Source organism: Schistocerca serialis, chromosome 2, assembly GCF_023864345.2.
Source record: "Schistocerca serialis cubense isolate TAMUIC-IGC-003099 chromosome 2, iqSchSeri2.2, whole genome shotgun sequence".
Lineage (NCBI taxonomy): Eukaryota > Metazoa > Arthropoda > Insecta > Orthoptera > Acrididae > Schistocerca > Schistocerca serialis.
Genome location: NC_064639.1, coordinates 1,077,115,679 through 1,077,142,325, shown reverse-complemented (window position 1 = coordinate 1,077,142,325; position 26,647 = coordinate 1,077,115,679). Strand labels below are relative to the sequence as shown.

Below are 26,647 nucleotides of genomic sequence, written 5' to 3'. Positions count from 1 at the left end.
TACAGAATCAGTTTACTTTCGAATAAACGGTTCTACGGCTGGCGTAAATAATCAAGACGTTCAACAAGGTTCTTGCTTTTCATTACAACATCATATAGATAACGGGAAGTACATTTAAATTTGATCTAGGCAACTCAGACTCTAGCAAATAAGACAACACAGCCGCCCCAGTGGTCAACCCAAAAGGGACACGAGTGTGTTCAAACAGATTGCAGTCAATGCAAAATGCTCTGAGAAGTTTGACTCTTCGGTCAGTGTCATCTAATGATAGACTTGATTAAATCAAAATGTTAAAATACCGAACTCCCGAAATCTACGAGAAACAAGTAAGGGATTCAGGTAGTGGCGCCTGCTCCAATACTATCTCTTACCTCAGGGAGCAGTCATTAACCACTGGCCCATAATCATCACCATAGGGCTCAGGAACTATATAATTGGTGATGAATAATGGCTATATGCAACACACCACCCTCCAGAAGTTGATCGATAATCTTACATAGCCCCTTCATTTTAGGAGGAGACAATCGGTATAGAGATTGTCAGAAAGGGATTTAATCGATGCGTTGAGAGACGATCGGTAGGGAGACTGGTAGACAGAGATCTGATTGGTGAGCTTAATTTTATCTGTGACCCCTGATTTATTCGTAAGGACGTCAGGACATTTCCCACGTACTTCAAACAATTACTGAGCCCCAACTTCACTCAGAGGAGCATTACAAGGAAAAATATTGTCTTCAACATTACACACCACTTGAATAGAGTTATGAGTAGACAGAAGATATCTTTCGTTGGGCTGAAAATTAAAAAGGAACGCGCTATTTGCATTACCTAAAATCTGACCCATCTTCTTTCAAAAATCACAGTCAAGCATATATCATTTGACAAACCCATGACGGTGGTAACGTATCAGCCATGCCCGCCCACAAATACCTAAATTACCTCGGATTTCGCCCAACATGGCAAAAACTCGTAATTGAACATACAACGTTGCCTGATTACTTCTTGTGAAGGAGGAAGCTTACGAACATTAAGATACTTGCTGTACCACCGATAAGAGAGGGACATTACTGCCCGAGTCAAGTAAAGCACAAACTGGCTCATGATTTAAGGTGGTACAGAGAAATAGCAAACTTGAGTTACAGTCGGCCTTTACGTTATTACAGCCGTCTAGGGAAACCAGCCACTTCTTACTGTGAGTCACTATCCGATGGCGTCAGCTCCATTTAACATTAGCTTGTGTTTTTGGGGGGTTCTGCATTAGATGATCTTATTGATTGCACTTAAAACATGTTCTACAGTCACATGCCACATCAGGGGCTTTGTTGTTAACAGCAAGGGGATCTGACCTATAGTCATGAACCCTGTACTTTTCAACGCTAAACTGGATGTTTTCTATACTCTCCACTACTTTATCTAACTTGGCAAAGGTCTCTGGTTTATTAGTGGACAGAATATGTGGCTGGATCTCTAGACGCATACCTTCTGGAATATTATTTAGTGCCTCCAGTTCGGTAACCCAAAGGCAGACAGTTGACACGGCTGCCCATACTTCATCAGTATATCAGACGACGATATGTAGTAGAAATGATGAAACTTCATAAAAATGTTGATATGCCAACCCATTTTAATTCCACTTGACAAATTTTCGTCTAACAACTTTTAACGGACGTTAGCAAAGACTTGTTGTCATCAAGGGCCTTAGCTGCAATTCTGCTCAGTTTACCGCAGGTTAGTGGGCAAATAATTTGAAATATGACGGAGTGGGAAATTTGCAGAAATTAAGCCCGGATTTGGAAATGAATGGCTCACTACACCAAAAGATATACATGTTCACTGCTTGACTCTATTGACAACTAATCACTGCCCCTGTCAAAGAATGATTAGGTAATTTGTTAAATAGGTTTCACCTTCCTTCACAATTCCTATCCAAGGTACCTACCACCTCACTGCAAGATGTCTGATCAGAAGGGAAACTGTCTTCTTTATAACGATCAGAAATTTCTAACCAGCTCAGCAAACTGGCATAAAATTGTAACTGAATGTTTTTACTGAGCATCTCTTCAATAAGAGGGACTTGTTTAGAATCAGTATTCACCACACATAAATCCTGAATGCAGTTACGCAAATGGTTCAGATGTTCCTGAATCCTAAAGACATGCAAAACCAAAGATACAGTACCCTGGTAATGGCCGGCCGGTGTGGCAGAGCGGTTCTAGGCGCTACAGTCTGGAATCGCGAGACGGCTACGTCGCAGGTTCGAATCCTGCCTCGGGCATGGATGTGTGTGATGTCCTTAGGTTAGTTAGGTTTAAGTAGTTCTAAGTTCTAGGGGACTGATGACCTCAGAAGTTAAGTCCCATAGTGCTTAGAGCCATTTGAACCCAGCAAATCAGCGCATGTGTCACATACCTCGCCAATGTCGTAGGCTGCAATTTTGAGGAGGCGATGCAGTGCACTGAGCAGCCATTGAGTTAACTTGACTATGCTGACATCGACAGGTAGATCACACCCCAGAAGCTCATGTTGGAGTTGATTTTTAGTCAGGTAGGATATCTCCAGCAAAGCTAGCCTGTCAATAGCTGGTTCCACCATTATAATCATCTGAAGTCAGCAAAAGAAGCAGTAAATTTTGCACATACAAAAACCTTATTATCTACCAAAACTTCTTAATCCGTTTATAATGCCTGTTCACTGTCAGAACCACATTCTGCTACCATTAAAAGAGCAGGTAGTTTGGAAATAGGAATGGCAGGGTGCTAATCATTAAGGAGGTAATCATTTTCGTCATATTTATATGCCACAGACTCCAAAATAAACCAAACAATAGCGAGTAATATTTATCCATCACTGAGGTCCAATTTAACATGAGACAACAATGAGCAATTAAGCTCAAAAGAATATCACAATACGGCTCAGTAAGCTAGCAGAATTTTAAATTACTTTCTTTTTAAAAAAATCATGGAGTTCGCTTTTTCAGTTTATAACAAAGCAAGAGCCTTGAACATTGTAAACATTAAAAATTTATCTTCAGAGACACTCAATGGATTCAGCAATTCGTATTCTGGCTACTTGAAAATCAATATTACAATAACCACAATATAAATAACATGCTAAAAATTTAAGAAAAGACTTTCAAGCTGGCAGAATATGTGACATCTACATTGCATTTAAAATAAGAAAGGAGACATTGGCAAAAAGAAGCACAAGCAATTGTTTACAAGGTCAACCAACGACAAATTCAAAGGAAATAAGGGGGCTGAAAAACATGAATTACCCCACACATGTGAACCAGCTTTAGCTCAGCTCACACCCTAAATTTTTGCTCGATTCAGTACAGATTCTAAAACATACACGCAACAGTTCAAATAAAAGCAAATCTTTCTAGATAAGGTAATCACAAAACATCGCTGGGTAAAAGGCAAGCCCTTTTACAAGTGAATCAGTTTTTCACTTAGGTGCATTCTTATTACCCAGATGCTGATTCATGTTAAGGACATCTGCCACAGTAACAGCCAGTAATGTAAACCAGACTAGCTTATTGCAGTAACACCAAACAAAAGTCAGTAGCTTCAGCACAGGGATCTTAACGAACCGCAGTTGACACTTTATCATTCACAACATATGGTGTTTACCGTTTATTCTTGCGTTGGACCTGGGAGATTTAAGGACAGTGTATATGACCACGTCCAGCAGCCAAGGCAAGAAGAAACAGGCCTAGTCGAACTCCCAAAGTATGAGTCGCTACCAAAAAGGCAGTGAGAGCCAGCCACTCTCTACTACGGATAGGCGTGCTTCCTGAAGTAAACATCCACCATCCGAATGTGATGAGTAGACCTGTACAGCCAACAAGCTCAGCGCGTGATCCTGCACTTACAGTCAACACCCAGTAGACCTCTCGCATGAGCTGCGCTCCACAAGGCCGTCAGCTACCGAGACACTTGGTGAGTGTATAGCCTAATATAGCCTTTATACATAGATGAAGCTGAGTATAATCGCACCTCCTCCCAACACAACAGAGAAGCCATTGCTAGGTAACGAAACCCAAAGAAGTCCTGTAAATCTAAGAATCGATTACGTGTACACGGCACACTAAGATTATTCCAGAGGTGAAATAATTCTCCAAGGCATAAAACGGTGGTCTATCCAGGAACAAAGAAGCCACTGAAATTCAAAAGCGTCAGTGGAGTATTTAATAGCCTATCTATTACGTCGTTATTCCACTTCACGCCAATAATCAGTAACTGTAATCGGATTAAGTAGAAATGTTATAAAAAAGCAGTTACAATTTATAAAATACTTTTAAAAAGAAGTTATCGAAAACTAACGCGAAAACCCAGTTCCAAGGCGGATAAAATTTTCAACACGAATTAAAGAACTGTACATCATTTGCAAATATCACACATTCCGTAATATAAGACCTGCTTCCATTTTAAGGTATAAGATTGTATATGACTGATGAAGCACTACTTAACACTACTTAGCTTTAAAAATATATAGCATTGTTTGCCATAGATTTCTGTAAGCGAAGAATTAACAAATACCAAATATTCCACGTTAGACGACCTCCTTCCATTTTAATGCGTAAGGCGGTGAATGACCGATGAAGTATGTCTTAACTGAGGACTTGTTATAGAATTAGTTTTAATAATATATAGCGTTTTATTCACCAAAAAGTTTGTAAATGACGAATTAACGATATCTTCCAAATAACTTCAATAATTTATTCAGCGCTTAAGATATAGACGAATGCTGCACAAAATACAAACTCATGACTCAAAACATCTAAAACAGCAGAAAATGCTGGTAACTGCTTTAGTGGTCTATAGTGAGCATTCCAGCACGTGATTCTAAAAGTGGCCAATAGACTGAAACACCGACCAAGAAATATCGTGTGATCCAAGGTACACTATCCTCGAGATAGAACTGTTTTCCCTACTTAAGAAAGGATATTTAAGGTGTTTCACACTGTGTCCACTGATGCCATGAGTCCAGTGCTGCAGAGCCTGGCTCTGATCATCGAAATGAACAGTGGCTCCTTTTATGGACTATGGTACCCGGTTTACTGGTCTCACTCGAAACTGATGTGTGAGGAGTAGCTTTGGAACAAAGTGTAAGAAAGTCGTGGGATCGTTTAGTACTTCACACCAGTGTGTCAGCAGCATGTATCTACTCACAAGCCTGTACACAATCTCCTGCTGGTACCCTAGAAATTAACCCAGCGGCTTATAGACCCAGCTCACAGCCAGTCGCAGGTTTCAAGTCCGTTATTACATTGGCGGCTGTGAGATGAGCTTCTTCTTAGGGTTTCTTCTTCTCTGGTAATACTTGGCATGACATATTATATACCACTAGAGAGCCGAGAAATTTATCTATTTAGTTAAGTATAAAACAATCGATTTCTTTGAATATTTAGCGAGTTACATGCAAACGTTCTCAGGTGTTGTTAGGTTTATCCCTCCTAATCTCGTTAAGAAAACACCCTTGAGAAATTGTGTTGTGTGAAAAGTAAGGAAGCCTAAAATAAATAAACTTTAAGATTATGAGAAATTTCAAGTGGCGTTCGACATTCCTGTATTCTTTTGGGTGTACCACTCAAACAAAATCTTCTAAAACAGCATTATCTTCACTAATCATCACGTCAATAAATAGTAAGAACAGATTTATAAAGAATTCCTACCAAACAAATTATGTAATTATGAGACAAAAGTGCAAGACAAAATATGCTGGCTTCAATAATGTAAACAGTAAATATAGAGTCGACTATTGAGAAAAATATTAGTAAGTAAATGGTTAACTGTAGTCCATGGAGTGAAGGGTGAGGATGCTGTTGCTCGAGTTCAGTAGCGCAAATGACTTTTAACTGTCTGTGCCTGGTGGATACATCGATGCTGAAATACTGTTTCTTGTTTATGGTAAAAAAATGGCAGCGTTTATAAGGGTATTTTAACTGCCAGAACAAGACACTACAGAGATTGAATAACAAACATACAGACCTACGGCTATTTCATGCAAGAAAATGTAATAACAAACATTGCCAATGCGTCTTTGACATTACACTATGTGATCAAAAGTATCTGGACGCTTATGAGTTGGCTGACCGAAGTGGCCGAGTGGTTCTAGGCACTTAAGTCTGGAACCGCGCGCCCGCTACGGTCACAGGTTCGAATCCTGCCTCTGGCATGGATGTGCGTGATGTCCTTAGGTTAGTTAGGTTGAAGTTGTTCTAAGTTCTAGGGGACTGATGACCTCAGAAGTTATGTCCCATAGTGCTCAGAGCCATTTGAGCCATTTGAACTTATAAGTGGACATTAATATGGAATGTGTCATCGTTAGGGATTATGAGAGTTTCACCTCCGGTTGGGAGGCGTCCATGAGGTATCGTAACATCTGCCGAGGAACAGCAGAAACAAGAGGCGGTAGTGATTTAGGATGGTGGGGTGTGGAGTGCAATCGACGTTGTTACTCATCTTTCAGCTGTTCCATTAGGTTAGAATGGGGATCTGGGCAGGCCAGTCCATCTTAGGAAAGTTATCGTCTACAAACCATTTCCTCACAGATCATGCTATACAACAGGTGCACTGTCATGCTGGTGTTAACAGTCATCATCTCTGAACATTTCCTCTCCCTTCTGCAGTATGCGATGCTCTATAGTTGGTTCGTATCCTTCCACGTTTTCACTATCTTAAGTGCAATAATACCAAAGGCTTAACCGCAGTGGTAACACCGGTTCCCGTCAGATCAACGAAGTTAAGTGATGTTGGGCGGGGCTATCATTTGGATGGGTGACCGTCCAGTCTGCCAAGTGCTGTTGGCAAGCGGGGTGCACTCTGCCCTTGTGAGGCAAACTGAGGAGCTACTTGACTGAGAAATAGCGGCTCCTGTTACGAAGACTGACAGCCGTTGGGAGAGCAGGGTATAGCGTGATACATCAAGCGAAATCATTCGTTTCCAGCATCCACAGTCTGGTGGCGTTGCTCTTTATACTTTCTCATGCGTCGCTGAGCGTTGACATCATAAATGTGTGACTTATGAGGTGCTCGACCGTTGTATCTTATTGTTTTTGGTTCCCTACGTGCCATCATTGTGCTAGCTGGACTGTCGATAGCACTTCGGGGCTTACCAGTCACTCCTGCCACTGATTTCGTATGTTTGTTTTTTCAATAATCCTCCGCAATAATCTATGGTCTCTGTCCATCAATACATGAGGTTCGCTCGATCTTGATTTAGCTGTAGTTGCCCCTTGGATTTCCACTTTACAGTGACATAACCAACAGTAAACCTGGGCAGCTTTAGATTGGTTGAGATGTCTCCGATGAATTGTTAATCAGTTGACACTCAAAGGCTATTCTACAATTTGAGGTCACTGACCTTTCCTGACCGAATCATTCTGTTGTTGCTGCTTCCCTACTGACAACTGAGTACTCCCCACCTCCTCTTATACTGGCGAGTTCATATCTCATGTCATCTTGTGATCAGTTCCTCATTTCATGTCGGTTTCTGGATACTTTTGACCAGATAGTGCGTAATGACAGCAGTTCTCATTATCAAAAGCACTTCGTGGGAATACTGTCACAGACGTTTTGAGGTTGTGTACGTGTACTGACAATCCAGTCATAGTGCATGAGTTTTCTCGGAGCTCTACCCAAAGCCACTACTTTGAAACCGGTAGGCAGCTTGACGGAATCCGAGGCATGAGTTGCAGCTTATGCGAAGAACGGAAGATGCATCCTCGGCGTTGGCTCTTGTGCAACGCTGGACACAGTACTTGCATCACACATGAAGACCCTGCATTTTGCACTGCGGTCGGGGAAAAGAAGTCCAATAGTATTAGTTACGTGGTTCCACAGGTAAATAAAAACAAAATAAAAATTAATTTAGATATCTCATAAGTTTTTTGCGATATTCGGAAAGGTGCTGTAGAACTGAAGTGAGCCATGGAGTGACATGTGAGCTACGAGAAACGACAGCGAAAGATGATGGCGTATCGTCTGTCCTGTAGACGTTAGCTGCAGACAGAGTCACGGGATTTCATTTTATGATGAATCACGAAAGTTTTTTACGCTTCCAGCAGCGTAAACTTCAGCAGTATATTAGAGGCCCCTCCGAGTTCTGTGAACATGGTTTCCTCAAACATGGTATCTAACATGAGGCCCACTATGTTGCATGCAAACTACAAAACGTGGGCATTGTGTGCTGGTTGTTTAAGAAAACCGAGAAGGAAAATACTAAATTATGCTGTTAGACAAGAGAACACCACAAAATAGCATACTGTCGTGTATGATATTATTTTTTGTTGCCACTGTAAATTGGTGTTGCAGTTTTATGATCGATTATTGAAGGAACTCTACACACTTGTTCGTTTAGCATTACCTGACTGGCTAAAGCCGCTAACTGTCTTCCTGCAGAAGTTTCATTACGTTTATGACATCCGCCTTCATGTTTAGGAACCCTTACAGTAGTCAACTCCGTCACGTTAAAAATTAGTAGTTATCAATATAGGCGATTTTCATCCAAATTACAACTATTTAGAAGTTCTTCCACACCTCATGAATCATAAATGTAATTTAAGCTCCATTATCTCTTCGCAGGAACACAGTGTTATTAATTATTCAAATATTAGCAGTTCCTAATTAATAACTTACTCACCAAAGGAAATATTTCACTTCAAGTTACACTCCTGGAAATTGAAATAAGAACACCGTGAATTCATTGTCCCAGGAAGGGGAAACTTTATTGACACATTCCTGGGGTCAGATACATCACATGATCACACTGACAGAACCACAGGCACATAGACACAGGCAACAGAGCATGCGCAATGTCGGCACTAGTACAGTGTATATCCACCTTTCGCAGCAATGCAGGCTGCTATTCTCCCATAGAGACGATCGTAGAGATGCTGGATGTAGTCCTGTGGAACGGCTTGCCATGCCATTTCCACCTGGCGCCTCAGTTGGACCAGCGTTCGTGCTGGACGTGCAGACCGCGTGAGACGACGCTTCATCCAGTCCCAAACATGCTCAATGGGGGACAGATCCGGAGATCTTGCTGGCCAGGGTAGTTGACTTACACCTTCTAGAGCACGTTGGGTGGCACGGGATACATGCGGACGTGCATTGTCCTGTTGGAGCAGCAAGTTCCCTTGCCGGTCTAGGAATGGTAGAACGATGGGTTCGATGACGGTTTGGATGTACCGTGCACTATTCAGTGTCCCCTCGACGATCACCAGTAGTGTACGGCCAGTGTAGGAGATCGCTCCCCACACCATGATGCCGGGTGTTGGCCCTGTGTGCCTCGGTCGTATGCAGTCCTGATTGTGGCGCTCACCTGCACGGCGCCAAACACGCATACGACCATCATTGGCACCAAGGCAGAAGCGACTCTCATCGCTGAAGACGACACGTCTCCATTCGTCCCTCCATTCACGCCTGTCGCGACACCACTGGAGGCGGGCTGCACGATGTTGGGGCGTGAGCGGAAGACGGCCTAACGGTGTGCGGGACCGTAGCCCAGCTTCATGGAGACGGTTGCGAATGGTCCTCGCCGATACCCCAGGAGCAACAGTGTCCCTAATTTGCTGGGAAGTGGCGGTGCGGTCCCCTACGGCACTGCGTAGGATCCTACGGTCTTGGCGAGCATCCGTGCGTCGCTGCGGTCCGGTCCCAGGTCGACGGGCACGTGCACCTTCCGCCGACCACTGGCGACAACATCGATGTACTGTGGAGACCTCACGCCCCACGTGTTGAGCAATTCGGCGGTACGTCCACCCGGCCTCCCGCATGCCCACTATACGCCCTCGCTCAAAGTCCGTCAACTGCACATACGGTTCACGTCCACGCTGTCGCGGCATGCTACCAGTGTTAAAGACTGCGATGGAGCTCCGTATGCCACGGCAAACTGGCTGACACTGACGGCGGCGGTGCACAAATGCTGCGCAGCTAGCGCCATTCGACGGCCAACACCGCGGTTCCTGGTGTGTCCGCTGTGCCGTGCGTGTGATCATTGCTTGTACAGCCCTCTCGCAGTGTCCGGAGCGAGTATGGTGGGTCTGACACACCGGTGTCAATGTGTTCTTTTTTCCATTTCCAGGAGTGTAGTTACAGGTCATGTAATTTGGCCAACTAATCATATCAAAATCGGATCATGCAATAAACAACACTGCAAATATGCATCCAGACGTAAGATTTTCGTGTTTTTCCTAAATGGCAACTGCTGAAATCATTCTTTTGATTAGCATATGGCCATTTTCCCTGTTTGTCTTTCTCTTTGTTGTGTTTGTCATCTGTCTTCGATGACTTCATCTTCAATGAGATGTTAAAGCATAACCTTCCGTCCTACTTTCCTTTCCACACCCAAAGAAGAGCGGCGCGTCCAAAGAAGAGCGGCGCGTTCCAAAGAAGAGCGGCGCGTTTCCTGACTGGGTTATTTGGTAACCGTGATAGCGTTACGGAGATGTTTAATAAACTCAAGTGGCAGACTCTGCAAGAGAGGCGCTCTGCATCGCGGTGTAGCTTGCTCGCCAGGTTTCGAGAGGGTGCGTTTCTGGATGAGGTATCGAATATATTGCTTCCCCCTACTTATACTTCCCGAGGAGATCACGAATGTAAAATTAGAGAGATTAGAGCGCGCACGGAGGCTTTCAGACAGTCGTTCTTCCCGCGAACCATACGCGACTGGAACAGGAAAGGGAGGTAATGACAGTGGCACGTAAAGTGCCCTCCGCCACACACCGTTGGGTGGCTTGCGGAGTATCAATGTAGAATGTAGAATGTACTTCTCGCACTTTGTTAACAATGCGGTTTCTTCGCTCATTCATGTAACTGGAAGGATTTGTGTAATGTACTAGTCAATGAGAAAAAAAGACTCTTCAGAAAGACGATAGTCTATGTAGTTGGCTGGCCTGGTTTTTATTTTACTGTACTTTTTAAGTCCACACCTTACTCCATCGGCAAGTGTACATTCGAACTGACAATCAAATGTGTACCAAAATTTAAATGTATCAGTATTAGTGTAATATTTACAGAAATACGTCTTCTAATTTGTTCTATTTTTGAGCTGACCTATTCTGATGACAGATATGGCCAAATGAATTAATTAAGGTGTATCATTCGAAAAGTAAAAATGGTGATCAAGACAGACAATTATATTATAAATACAAGAGAATCCCAAAAGTAAGGTCTCCTATTTTTTTCATGAGTACATAGACCTGTTTATTTCTACAATGGTTTACATGAGTTTACAGCTTGCACATTTAGCTATTTTTCGGCATACTCACAATTTCTGTCGATGCACTTTTGTTGACGCTATGACAGTTTTTGTATTCCCGTGTCATACCTGCTCGCCGCCATGCTGTTCAGAAAGTTATGAACCTCTTCTCAGGTGTAAAGTGGTACGCCCAGGTTTCGTCACTCGTGACAGTTGAGTCCAGAAAGTTGTCCTGTTCGGCGGCAAGGCGGTAAAGAAATGCGCGGGAAGCATCAACTCGTTGCCGCATGTGGTCCTCAGTCAGCACGCGTGGCAACCATCTTGCGCACAACTTCCGGTAGTTCAATGCTTCCGTTAAAATTCTGTGAGCGGTGCTTCGGGAAACCTCAGGAACCAACGTGCAGAGATCATCCAGGTTGATCCGCCGATCTTCACGCATGCTTTGCTCAACCTTCAACACTGTCTCTTCAGAAATTGACGGTCTCCCGCTCATCTGTTCGTCGTGAATTTCGGTCCGACCAGCTGCAAACTCTCTACACCAATTACGAACATTTTTGAAATCCATGCACGACTCACCATACACTTCCGTCAATCGGCGATGGATACCAATCGGCGCAGTGCCCTTTGCGTTCAAAAACCGAATAACTGCGCGCAATTCGCACTTCGCGGTAACATCCAACGGGAGCTCCATTCTCAGCGGCTGCCAAGCCAAGACTGACCGCCTCAGCGTGGAGTGCGCATGTTTACACACAGCACGTAAAGCACTCTTCATAACAGTGTGACCAACTGCCACACAAACAGAGTTCTGTACTTATAAAAAAAAAATAGGAGACCTTACTTTTGGGATTACCCTCGTATATATACAATATGGTAGATGTTCAGAAAGTAAGTGTACTAGGTTTCTATATTCCTTTAGAAAAAAGTGTTTTTGAACAAAAAAAATTACAACTTATTGTTGATACACTTGGTAAGCTGTGGCACAAGCTTCCTTAGGCACCCCTCGAATAACTCTCCCACCAGCTGCTTCCCCCACTTCAGGGTCTCTTTCAGCACCTGATCGTCGTTTGAAAATTGAATTCCACTCATGTAATAATCTGAAGGCACCAAGTCAGGAGAATATGGGAAAAGGTCCTAAATTCCCAACTAAATAACTCCATGAGCCCTTTCGTGGCTGAGGCTGCATGAAGACGGGAATTGTCGCGCAACGGGTACACTCCTCTCGTCAGCATTCCCCTCCATTTGTTTCGAGTACCCCTTTTGAGTTTTATACGAGTCTCACAATATCGCTGTCCATTAATGGTATCCTCTTGAGGCAGAGACTGGATCAAAATGATGTCTTTTCGGTTCCAAAACAGTGAAGTCATTATCTTTTTTGTCCGAAACTGTGGTTTGGAATTTTTGGCCGATGGGTAGTTGGTCTGACGCTAGCGTGAAAACTGTAGTTTTGTCTTAGGCATGCAATGAACCACTCACGTTTCATCTACAGTCGCAATAGAGCTTAAGAAACTCGCGGGCGCTAGTAACCCAATTTTTCTTGAGCTGCTCTGTCACCTGTTTTTGTACCTATCTTGCGCGCTGCTTCCGGTATCCCCACGTTTGTGAGTGTCTCGTAGAAGAGAGTTCTGAAGAGTTGTGCAGGCGTCACGTAAATTTCAGTCACTGTCAATCGGCGGTCTTACAAACAGTTTTTTGGATTTTTTGCACGCATTCATCAAAATGGAAGGTCTTCCAGTCCTCTGTTCGTCATGAACAAATATAACCCCTCCATTAAACACCCTGCACCAAGTAAATATACTGGTTCTGTTCATGGCACCTTCCTCGAAAACCGGTTTGATTCACCAAAAAAATTCTGCAGATGTTATCCGTTCTGTGAGGAGGAAGAGGATCGCAGCATGTGGCTCGCACTCTGCGGGGTTACTTCCAACATCTTCCATGCACCTGGACACTACAACGTCAGTTCACGTACTACCATGTTCCTGCAATGCTGGCTCTGGTCCGGGGTTCCCTCATACTCTACCACTCAGTGCTGCCAAACCTCCAGTACACTTAGCTTCTGAACATGCTCTATAGTAACAATGATCATTACATGCCTAATGATTTAATGTCGTTTATGGACAGAAAGGAGTCAAACTGGGCACGTACCCTCCGAGAAATGTACTTGTAAATGGAAATTCGCGACTGTCTATTAAGTATAGGATGTTAATGCCTTCCAAGTATATATTGTAAGGGAGATGAATTTCTGTGTACTACAGGTGCCAGTGAACTTCCTGCAGCGGCTGTCGAGCTCGCTGCGCCGCCTGTACCTGGGCTACAACCTGCTGTCGGGCCTGGAGGCGCGTGCGCTGGGCCCGCTGCAGCACCTGGAGGAGCTGTCGCTGCCGCACAACAGGATCCTGTCGCTGGGCGCGCAGGCCTTCACCGGCTCCGGTGACTCCCTGCAGCTGCTGGACCTGTCGCACAACCACGTGGAGACGCTGCAGCTGCGCCAGTTCCACGGGCTGCCGCGCCTCCGAGTGCTCGACCTGTCGCACAACCACATCCGGTCGGTGCCGCGCGACGCCTTCCGCGGAACTCAGCTGGAGCGGCTGGACCTGTCACACAACCAGCTGGTCGTGATGCCCAGCGGCGCGCTGGCCGAGGTGGGCGCCACGCTGCGCCGCCTGCGCCTGTCGCACAACCAGCTGGAGCACCTGGACAGCAGCATGTTCCCCGAGACAGCGCACCTGGTCGCCCTCTTCCTGGGCCACAACAGGCTCACCATCCTGCCGGACAACGTCTTCTCTGGCATCGATGGGCTGCTCGAACTGAACCTCGCCAACAACTCACTGCGAGCCAATTTTAAGGAGCTCTTCCACTACGTCCAGCGGCTGCGAACGCTCAGCCTCGCCCATACGGGGCTGGAGGAGCTACCTTCTCTGCCACTGCCACACCTCCTGCGCCTGAATCTGAGTGAGAATTCCATTGGAAAAGATGAAAGGGACGCTCACCTCGATGCAGCTTCAGCGAGAGACCTCACCCGACTCCGGCAACTCTCGCTCTCTGGGAATCGCTTGTCTTCTGTTCCATCGAGGATATGGCCAATGATGCCTCTTGTGAAGAACATTGACCTCACCAGAAATCCTATAAAGGCTAGTTTATTAGTCTGATGGAATAGACACCTTGTACCACTTGGTTATAGACGAAGTGCAACTACTCACGGAGGTCCTGTGTGGGACGTAATTATCACATGGCAGTGTAACTTAGTAGACGTGCTAATATCTTAATGGGGAACCGACTTACACGGAAAAAAATTAGTTCCAACTTTGGCTACCAGGTGCAAATCAGGAGCTGTACATTGTTTATGATGGTATATCATCTACGCTGTCATTTGGCACGCCATAACGTGAGTGAACAGTGTGTATATCAACAAGAGAGACTGTCCACTGTTCATGAAACTCTTTTATGTGAATGACAGCACTTTCAGTGCTGTATTGAGAGATTATCGCCGACTGAAAAGTCTAAGGAGAGCCCCGATTTCATTGAAAGGTTTAAAGACGATGCTAATGAAATTAAAAAACATGGGCAGGCTTGGTATGACACCTGGAAAAGGAAGGCGTCATCCTAGTGGAAGTTATTGACGAAGTTACTCTTGCCCTAACAGTCCTTGCAGCTTGTGCCCTCGGTAATACCAGTACTCGTGCAGTGTCACGAAAATTGTCCATCTTATGGTCTCAATTGTTTATATTGCTTTCACATGCTACTGGTGACCAATACTGAAACAAATTTTTTTTCCAGTGTAAATCAGTTCCGCATAAACGCATTAGTATATCTGCCGACTTCCCCCACCATACGATAATTTCAGCTCACAACCCTCTGTGAAGAGTTGCACTTTGATTATTACCACTCACTGTTTTACTGCTCCCTCCTACTAACTAAAATATATGTTGATAGTAAGTGTGTATTTGCATTTAAATTGAGTAACATTCAGCAGAGTATTTATTGTTCCTACATAATGCGAATCAATTCTTCTCGTGCTTCCAGCCCCGTCAAGTGGTTGTATATTCGTGAGCTTTCGATGGACTTCTCGTTAGACATTGTCAGGTCCTGACTGACTGACGTGTGATTGCTGATATTGAACGAGACAAAATTGAGCGTAAGGGGAGCAGTGAGAGAGGAGTCCAATGACATAGAAAGTAATTTTTTTTTTCGACCAATCTGATTAAAAGCTCTAAGAGGCTTTGGTCTCATTTAAAATTAGTAAGCGGTTTGAAATCATCTTTTCGGTTACTCGGGGACCATAAAGACTCCGAAACTGACGATAGCAGAGAGAAGGTGGCAGTACTGAATTCCGTCTTCCGAAATTTTTTCACCGGGGAAGATAGTAATATGGCCCCTTCTTTCAATAATCGTACGAACGTCGAAACGGCAGATATTCAAATAACCGATTGTGGAATAGCAGGGAACTACAATTGCTTAGTAGCGGAAACGCCTCAGAACCGAATGAGCTACCATTAACATTTTCAAAGACAATGCGAAAGAACCTGCTCCACTTCTGGCTGCTGTTTATTGTATTTCGCTGTGGTAATGACGGGTACCTAACGACTGGAAAAACCACAAGATACTCCCGTTTTCAAGAAGGGTCGTAGGGCAAATGCACATAGTTATATGCCTATATTATAGGCGTCAGCCTGTTATTGAGTAATGAAACATGTTTATTGCTAAGAATTACGACGTGTTGAGAGAACAAAATTTCAATTATAAGAATCAACATCAATTCTGCGAAGAGAGATCTAGCGAAACAGGTCGCTCTGTTCCTCCACGAGATCCAGCGCGCTGTTGACATCCGCACTGAAGTTGAAGCGGAACTAACAAAGGTGTTTGATATCGTCCCACACTGCTTTTTAGTGAAAAACTAATGGCTTCCCGAGTATCGGACGATATATGCAACCGGATTCAAGACATCATTGCACACAGAACTCAACTCGTCGTTCCTAACCGAATAAAATTGACAGATGTAAAGGCAGTCTATGGAGAACTCCAAGGAAGGTCGTGGGGTCATTACTGTTTACAGTGTATGTAAAAGATCTAATTGAAAGCGCAGGAAGCTCTATAAGACTCTTCGCTTATGCTGTTGTTGTATATTAATAAGTAGCAATGCCAGAAGATAGTATCGATGTGGAGAAGGACCTGCAGAGGATTCATGAATGGTGTAGCCTGCGGCAGTTGACCCTGAACGTAAAGAAGCGTAACGTATTGCTCACATATAGGAAAAGATATCCACTTCTCTACAGCTACATTACTGATGAAAAACTGATAGAAACAATATTTATCGAAAGATATCTAGGAATAACTATCCGAGGCGACCTAGGAAAAGCAGACGATGGATTGAGATTCATCGAATGCATCAAAATGAAATGTAACCCACTCACTAAGGAAGTGGCTTACAATATGCTTGTTGGAGCGACTCTTGAGTATTGTTCATCAGTCTGGGAGCCTTACCAGGCAGGACCGACAGAACCAATAGAGAGGATCCAACGAAGAGCGGTGCATATCGTCACGGGATCGTCTAGCTGCTGGGAGAGCGTTACAGAGTTGCTCAATAAACTCCAGTTACAGACGTTACATGATAGGCGCTCTGCGTCATGGAGAGGTTTATTACTGAAATTTCGAGGGAGTTCTTTCCGGGATGAGTCGGACAACGTATTAATTCCTCCCATATACCTCTCGCGAAATGACCACGACGAGCAAACTCGAGAAATTAGAGCTAATACGAAGACTTACCGACAATAATTCTTCCTATGTGTCATTCGCGAGTGGAACAGGGAAGTGGGGTATCAGTTAGTGGTACCAGAAGTACCCTCTGCAACACGTCATCAAGTCACTTGCGGAGAATTGATGTAGAAGTAGATGCTATCCTCATTCGTATACAACATGGTATAACTATGACGTCACGGGCGCTCATTCTATTGTTGTATGACGCAATGTTTCCGTCACACGGCAGCTGAACCCGTTTTACCACCACAATGGTCATCTTCAACGCTTTGATCGGTTGGAACCACTGTCCTTACCGATAATGTTATCAGTTATTTTGATCGTAGCTCACGTCTTCAATCGATTATCCTCTCCTTGTTTATCTAGCATCTCTAAAGCCGTTTATAAAATACTTCGCAGACTTTCCAGTTCCGACTCCAGTCAGTCTTCGTGTCTCTGAAGTCGGATCTGACTTCAGACACATAAACACAAAGACATACACACACACACACACACACACACACACACACACACACACACATATATATATATATATATATATATATATATATATATATATATATATATTCGGGAGGTCGGTGGTTCAAATCCTTGTCCGCAGGCACATTTACGTTTCCAGTGGTTTCTCTGACGAACATATTGCAAATGTCTGGCTTATTGATTTGTGGGGTAGACCGAAATCGTTTCCCAATCCTAGCTTGTGCTGAGTCTCGCAGTACCGCGCCGCCGATGGGACACTAAAGCTCAATCTCTCTACTTTCGCAGATCACTCTCACAGACGGTACCTCTCACAATCTGAGAGCCGCTTCTTGAGACATTTTAGGGCAATGAGACTCAATGCGCCTGTAGCAGCGTGTATGTTTTAATAGGAATATCATAGATCACGAGTAATATGCAATATGAGTGTCTTGCGCAGAAGCTACTACCGACATGAACGAAAATTAGGCTCGTGTGTGAGGACGTGTTTACCTTGGCCCGTCATTCCCCCCCGCCGCCACCCATTACCACCATCAACCTGTGCGGCCGCTTTGAAGGTATTAAGTCTGTCGCCTAGTGATGAGAACGAGTGCTAGCTTGGGGCTGGACTGACAACGACCCACTCGGGTGAATAATTCTTCAGGAAAGCAATTCCATCGACACTTATGAAAGTTCTCTTGTGTTATACCCAGAACATCAGGCTTTGCCGTTTATGTTGGACGCATTTCACATTGATCTTAATCTACATCTACACTCCTGGAAATTGAAATAAGAACACCGTGAATTCATTGTCCCAGGAAGGGGAAACTTTATTGACACATTCCTGGGGTCAGATACATCACATGATCACACTGACAGAACCACAGGCACATAGACACAGGCAACAGAGCATGCACAATGTCGGCACTAGTACAGTGTATATCCACCTTTCGCAGCAATGCACGCTGCTATTCTCCCATGGAGACGATCGTAGAGATGCTGGATGTAGTCCTGTGGAACGGCTTGCCATGCCATTTCCACCTGGCGCCTCAGTTGGACCAGCGTTCGTGCTGGACGTGCAGACCGCGTGAGACGACGCTTCATCCAGTCCCAAACATGCTCAATGGAGGACAGATCCGGAGATCTTGCTGGCCAGGGTAGTTGACTTACACCTTCTACAGCACGTTGGGTGGCACGGGATACATGCGGACGTGTATTGTCCTGTTGGAACAGCAAGTTCCCTTGCCGGTCTAGGAATGGTAGAACGATGGGTTCGATGACGGTTTGGATGTACCGTGCACTATTCAGTGTCCCCTCGACGATCACCAGTGGTGTACGGCCAGTGTAGGAGATCGCTCCCCACACCATGATGCCGGGTGTTGGCCCTGTGTGCCTCGGTCGTATGCAGTCCTGATTGTGGCGCTCACCTGCATGGCGCCAAACACGCATACGACCATCATTGGCACCAAGGCAGAAGCGACTCTCATCGCTGAAGACGACGCGTCTCCATTCGTCCCTCCATTCACGCCTGTCGCGACACCACTGGAGGCGGGCTGCACGATGTTGGGGCGTGAGCGGAAGACGGCCTAACGGTGTGCGGGACCGTAGCCCACCTTCATGAAGACGGTTGCGAATGGTCCTCGCTGATACCCCAGGAGCAACAGTGTCCCTAATTTGCTGGGAAGTGGCGGTGCGGTCCCCTACGGCACTGCGTAGGATCCTACGGTCTTGGCGTGCATCCGTGCGTCGCTGCGTTCCGGTCCCAGGTCGACGGGCACGTGCACCTTCCGCCGACCACTGGCGACAACATCGATGTACTGTGGAGACCTCACGCCCCACGTGTTGAGCAATTCGGCGGTACGTCCACCCGGTCTCCCGCATGCCCACTATACGCCCTCGCTCAAAGTCCGTCAACTGCACATACGGTTCACGTCCACGCTGTCGCGGCATGCTACCAGTGTTAAAGACTGCGATGGAGCTCCGTATGCCACGGCAAACTGGCTGACACTGACGGCGGCGGTGCACAAATGCTGCGCAGCTAGCACCATTCGACGGCCAACACCGCGGTTTCTGGTGTGTCCGCTGTCCCGTGCGTGTGATCATTGCTTGTACAGCCGTCTCGCAGTGTCCGGAGCAAGTATGGTGGGTCTGACACACCGGTGTCAATGTGTTCTTTTTTCCATTTCCAGGAGTGTATATTCTGCGAACCACTGTGAAATGCACGGCAGAGGGTACATCCGTTTGTAACAGTTATTAGGGCTTTTTCTCATTTCATTCATTTATGCGACGTGGAAAAGTGATGATTAAATGTATCTGTAGGTGTTGTAATTAATCTAAACTTATCCTCACGATGCTGTAGTATATTTATCATTTAAAGCCAGTTCATGAAACTTTCTCGGTCGAATTTCTTCAAGGATCTGCCAGTTCAGTTCTTTCAACATTTCAGTCACACTTCCCAACGGGTCAAACAAACCTGTGACCATTAGTGCCGTCCTTTCTTTATACTGTTAATATCCCCTGCTAGACCTATATGGTACGGGTCCCACACACTTGAGCAATATTCTAGAATGAGTCGTATGAGGAATTTGTAAGCAATCTCCTTTGTAGACTGATTGCATTTCCCTTGTACACTACCAATAATTCGAAGTCTGTTACCTGCTTTACCCGCGACTGAGTGTGTGTGATCTTACCATTTCATGACCTAACTAAATTTTACAAACAAGTATTTGTACCAGTTTACAGATTCCAGCTGTGACCCTCTAATATTGTATTCATAGAATACGACGTTTATTCGTTTTGTGAAACGCACGGTTTTAAGTTTTTGAACATTTACAGAAAGCTGCCAGTCATTCCACTATTTTGAAATCTGATCAAGCTCTCACTGAATATTTGTCAACCTTCGTTCGGACTACTTGGTTGGAGACAAATGCACTGCACTTCGTTGTCTTTCAGGACGTCATGTGAGAAAAGTGTGAGTTGCTTTTCACAACACCTGTTTTCAAAATCGACGCTGATTAACGTGGAAAAGTTCTTTCTGTTCAAGGCACATCATAATGATTGAACTCAGAATATATTTTAAATGCACAATCTGACAGGGATTCTATTGAGCCCCGGGCCTTTGTTCCATTTTAACGACTTCAGTCGTTTGAACTGCTTATGCAGAAGATACTGATAATTCTTTGAGTGTACTATACTGCTGTTACTTTACTTTTCGATTTCTTTCCCGGGTCCTACCGGAGTGAGGAATTTTCGCTGCACCCTACGAATGTACGAAGGAGCTTATTGAATGATGCCTGACACTTCAAAATGACACAGATAGATCGAACTATTTTTCAACATAATGAGCAAGTCTCTCCGAACAACGGTTGGAAAGTTCTACCAATTGTACTACTCTTTCCCGGTTGAAATCTTTACCGTGGTCGCGGAGCTATGCGAGAATCGCTGCATGGACATCGTTTGAAAGTCTCTTTGCCCCCAGGTGTTCTTTCAGCTTGCCGAAAAAATGGTAACTGCGTGGTGAAGATCTGATCTTCCCGATCAGCATCAGCACGTCTTTGGAGCCCTCGTGAAATTGTTGGCACCGGTTCATTACATCTGGACGTCACGTTCCGTTTTCCAGTTGCCGCCAGTATTTCACGGTGACTGTGAGCAATTTAGACGTTTTGCGTGCAAGAATTTTACTGCCCGCACTTACTTAAATTTTGGAGAATGCCGTGCCATTTCACTGGTACACTGTGATGCATCTGTTATCTGTACTGCAGTATAGGCCGGCCGGAGTGGCCGAGCAGTTCTAGGCGCTACAGTCTGGAACCGCGCGACCGCTACGGTCGCAGGTTCGAATCCTGCCTCGGGCATGGACGTGTGTGATGTCCCTAGGTTAGGTTAGGTTTAAGTAGTTCTAAGTTCTAGGGGACTGTTGACCACAGCAATTAAGTCACATAGTGCTCAGAGCCATTTGAACCATTTGAACTGCCGCATAGCTATGTCTGCAGGAAACCCCAATCAAGTACTCTCTTCTGGCAATGTGCCACTACTTTAGCGGAATGGCCTTTGCGTGGGACGACATGTGTAAAACACTGCCTGAAGTCTCTACGTATGTGACAGAATTCTTATTACGTTTCATAAGTCATTGAGAATCTCTCAAACAGCGTCATGTGGCTGGAAAAATAGCACATTAACCGTTGACTAAACGGATGACAGAGGGATTTCATATAATTATAGCCTAATATCATTAATACCCACCCGTTCACTACAGGATTCAACGGCATTTATGAAGTCAAACATTTTCCTGGTGGTAAAAATAAACTTCCTCCAAACAAAATAGTCTATTTTATTTACGTTCAGTGTGTTATCAATAGTGGAATAGTTGAACAGGCAGGACTTGTCGTCTTTAACATCAGAAAGGTATTAAGCAATGTACCACATCATATACTGACAACCAAAATCCGATAATGTGGATACTTTTCACGAATGCGTGATTAGCTCAAAGAGAGTTTCACTAATAGAACCCAGAGCTTTCAAACAATTAAAAAAAAACCGAAAGTATCTTTGAATATGCATGAAAGAATCTTAATAGGACGACTGACTTTTCCAGTATAAATTCTAAAACATAACAGACTGTTCATTGGCGGCCGTTTTTGATTACAGAACAGTATCGTTATCGTTACTGTATGATCGGCAGCAAGAGTACAACGATTTACACGATATTTGCGCTTGGAATAAGCAATGGCAGCTCTCCTTAAATATGGATAAATCCTAGATAATTTGCTTCGCGAAGAGAATTAATCCACATAGAATTAAAGTTGGAGGTAAACTTCTCGACCTTTTAAACCGTTTAAATGACTGGGTGTAAAAATGTGAGCCGGAATATGGAACCAGGCGAATAGGACGCCATTAGCGGAAGACATTTTCAAGACGTCGATAAGTGGATTCACCCAATGATGAAACGGCTTCATGGCAGAAGAGAGACTTGTTTCGTTAGAGCATACATACCCTTTTTCTCGGTTGAGGAAGGCCGTGGAACTGGAAGATATTACGTGAAAAAAGTTGCATGTGTAAATAACACATCAGTCATTCATGTGTGTAATATTCGCTCCGTGGATTAAATACCTGTTGAAGAAAAACGTGTGGGGTATTACTTTTCTGGTGACGCTCGTATAGAAACAGGATACAACTCATGACACAAAATCTTTTACAAGTAGACTGTAATATTAGTCTAACCAACATTTACAATATGCAGGGTGTAACAAAATGATAGAAAAACATTTACAGTTTGTAGAGAGTGTGTTGAGTAACAGACAGAGGATGGATATCCATTTCGATTTTATTTTTGTCAACATCTACCTTCCGGCCACTCTTCGGTAGTGCAAGTGCGTCTGTAATTAATGTTTTAATGTTCGGTTTGTGGGCACTCAACTGCGTGGTCATCAGCGTCCGTACAAATTCCCAATTTTCTCTCAGTCCAGTGTTTACACAATCCAATCTAGCCACAGTCATGAGTGATGATGATGATGAAATGATGAGAACAACACAAACACCCAATCCCCGGGCAGAGGATATCCCCAGCCCGGCCTGGAATCGAACCCGTGACCCCGGGACCCAGAGGCAACAACGCATGCCCTAGATCCCGAGCTGCGGACGTGCGTCTGTACGTTGTCAGACAGCAAGAGGAACTTCTAGCAATAGCCCTGACGGTATTGAGGACATCGGGTGGTGTCGAACCCGTCCACGCTTGTCACAAAGCCACTTACATGTTCAGCCAACGTACGTTTCTGCTAGAGGGGGACCTAGCAGTAGGAGTTGCAGCCGTAAACTTATACGTTCAACAACGCCTTTGGAAGACATCACCGGTCATGTCTTACTGTCTAACCTCATTAATTTGTGTATCATGGTCAAGAACGTAAGTTTCTCCGGAAATTCCAATCTCCTAAAGCTAAAAGGATGTCTATCGACATCAATGGCATCCATTGGGAAAAGACGGTTTCTCTCTCTTCCATCCACATTACCACTTCTAGCAGTGCTAGCGGTCTATTACCCCCACAGTACTTTTTCCTATGCAGCAGCCCGTATTTATGCCAAGTTTGGTTGTAATTTATCCAGGGTGCTAGGGCTAAACTTACATGTCAATCCCTTGTGCCACCCCTCTCTAGACCATGGTCATTAGGAAGGTTAGAATTGTTTCAGTCCTACAGTATTTTTTTCGGATCCAAATCTAAGGACTAAATAGCACTAAAGTTACTCGAAGCATACCAGAAAAATGCTTTAATGTCATACTGTCCTAGTGTCTCCCCAAACCCCTAGGAGTTATATGTCATTGGTACTGTCACCACACAGCCTATAAATTCCCAGAACTCTAGTTTCAACATTAATATTGTGTGTTTAGGAGTAATTTTACTTGTGACCTGAACACTATGCTTTCCCAGGCACGTCTGTCAAGTCTAGTTCAAATAATTTTAGGATTTCCACACCTACGTTTCATGTTCCACACGATCTCTGTCTCTCTCTCTCTTTCCTACTGTTTATCTCGTCGGATGGGGTCCGTTGTTTTCATAATTTGACAAATTTCTTTTTACTTTAACTTTGTGGGAAGATGTATTTCCTGTCGCCACAGTCCTTAGTTAACTGACAGGAGGGAAGTCGTTTACACCATTTGCTTGACCATCTGTCTGTGAACCACGTAAACTTAGATTTGTGTGTTATCGTATATTCATTGTTCGTATATCGTGATCTTTGAGGTGTATGCTGAGCATCCACCAGTCATTGGCAGAAATTTGTATGGAAAACAACCTAAAACTACACTAAGGGTGTTCTGTGTACCACACTAACGACCATTTGTCCACCATTCGTATTTGTTATGGGTGTAGCATACATACCTCCGTCTCTTCCAAGTTAGTGTGATGCATGTTATGCCGTTTGAGCAGGTAACATGTTATGAAATTCTGGCCCCTCAAACTCAGGCACTAGGCGTATCATACCAACATGGTAATCGTTTCCTGGCCTTGAGTCACTGCTGAAAAATGTTTGATTAAAATTTCTCCAGAAGATCCGGACCGCAGGCCGATGCTGAAAAACAAATGCATACATCAGTCATCAGTGTAAAGTCCGGAAAGGCTTCCAATTATTTATTGCACAAGAACTAAACATTGTACAGATGTCATACATGTTGCATTTTGAAGAGAAATTCTGAAAGTTTTTTTTACAAACATTCGATAAGCGAACCATGAGTAACCCGCCAGACGTCAACACGGTAATCGAATTATTGTCATACCCGTCCCATCATGGCATCGTCAACTGTGGCAGTCGCTTCCAGTATTCTGTTCCGGATCTCTGCTACATCACGTGGTAGAGATGTTACATGCACCAGATCTTTAATGTGTCCCCACAGAAAAAAGTCACGCGGAGTGAGATCTGGTGATCGAGGAGGCCATTTCATGAACTCCAACACACAGAAAGCTCTATCCGCACCTGAACTCGCCATGTTGGCGACTAGTGCTATCGGCAAATTACGAAACAACGCTATGGCGGCATACCAGAAGAAAAACTGTCAGGGTTTAACTTCAAAATGACATATGTATGATATCTGTGTAAAGTTTGGTTATTGTGCAATAAATAATTGCATGTGACCCCGGAGTTAATGTACAAAATATATATATATATATATATATATATATATATATATATATATATATATATACTCCTGGAAATGGAAAAAAGAACACATTGACACCGGTGTGTCAGACCCACCATACTCGCTCCGGACACTGCGAGAGGGCTGTACAAGCAATGATCACACGCACGGGACAGCGGACACACCAGGAACCGCTGTGTTGGCCGTCGAATGGCGCTAGCTGCGCAGCATTTGTGCACCGCCGCCGTCAGTGTCAGCCAGTTTGCCGTGGCATACGGAGCTCCATCGCAGTCTTTAACACTGGTAGCATGCCGCGACAGCGTGGACGTGAACCGTATGTGCAGTTGACGGACTTTGAGCGAGGGCGTATAGTGGGCATGCGGGAGGCCGGGTGGACGTACCGCCGAATTGCTCAACACGTGGGGCGTGAGGTCTCCACAGTACATCGATGTTGTCGCCAGTGGTCGGCGGAAGGTGCACGTGCCCGTCGACCTGGGACCGGACCGCAACGACGCACGGATGCACGCCAAGACCGTAGGATCCTACGCAGTGCCGTAGGGGACCGCACCGCCACTTCCCAGCAAATTAGGGACACTGTTGCTTCTGGGGTATCGGCGAGGACCATTCGCAACCGTCTCCATGAAGCTGGGCTACGGTCCCGCACACCGTTAGGCCGTCTTCCGCTCACGCCCCAACATCGTGCAGCCCACCTCCAGTGGTGTCGCGACAGGCGTGAATGGTGGGACGAATGGAGACGTGTCGTCTTCAGCGATGAGAGTCGCTTCTGCCTTGGTGCCAATGATGGTCGTATGCGAGTTTGGCGCCGTGCAGGTGAGCGCCACAATCAGGACTGCATACGACCGAGGCACACAGGGCCAACACCCGGCATCATGGTGTGGGGAGCGATCTCCGACACTGGCCGTACACCACTGGTGATCGTCGAGGGGACACTGAATAGTGCACGGTACATCCAAACCGTCATCGAACCCATCGTTCTACCATTCCTAGACCGGCAAGGAAACTTGCTGTTCCAACAGGACAATGCACGTCCGCATGTATCCCGTGCCACCAAACGTGCTCTAGAAGGTGTAAGTCAACTACCCTGGCCAGCAAGATCTCCGGATCTGTCCCCCATTGAGCATTTTTGGGACTGGATGAAGCGTCGTCTCACGCGGTCTGCACGTCCAGCACGAACGCTGGTCCAACTGAGGCGCCAGGTGGAAATGGCATGGCAAGCCGTTCCACAGGACTACATCCAGAATCTCTACGATCGTCTCCATGGGAGAATAGCAGCCTGCATTGCTGCGAAAGGTGGATATACACTGTACTAGTGCCGACATTGTGCATGCTCTATTGCCTGTGTCTATGTGCCTGTGGTTCTGTCAGTGTGATCATGTGATGTATCTGACCCCAGGACTGTGTCAATAAAGTTTCCCCTTCCTGGGACAATGAATTCACGGTGTTCTTATTTCAAAAAAATGGTTCAAATGGCTCTGAGCACTATGGGACTCAACTGCTGAGGTCATTAGTCCCCTAGAACTTAGAACTAGTTAAACCTAACTAACCCAAGGACATCACAAACATCCATGCCCGAAGCAGGATTCGAAC

At 45.0% G+C, this 26,647-nt stretch overlaps 1 protein-coding gene across 1 annotated transcript in view; it reads left to right on the top strand.

Moving 5' to 3' along the window:
- LOC126456632 (chaoptin-like) overlaps positions 1-26,647 on the top strand; it is a 157,166-nt gene that overhangs the window by 110,387 nt on the left and 20,132 nt on the right. The window contains exon 7 of the mRNA XM_050092376.1: positions 13,458-14,333. Within this exon, the coding sequence (XP_049948333.1) occupies positions 13,458-14,333 (876 nt within the window). The remainder of the gene's footprint in view (positions 1-13,457; positions 14,334-26,647) is intronic.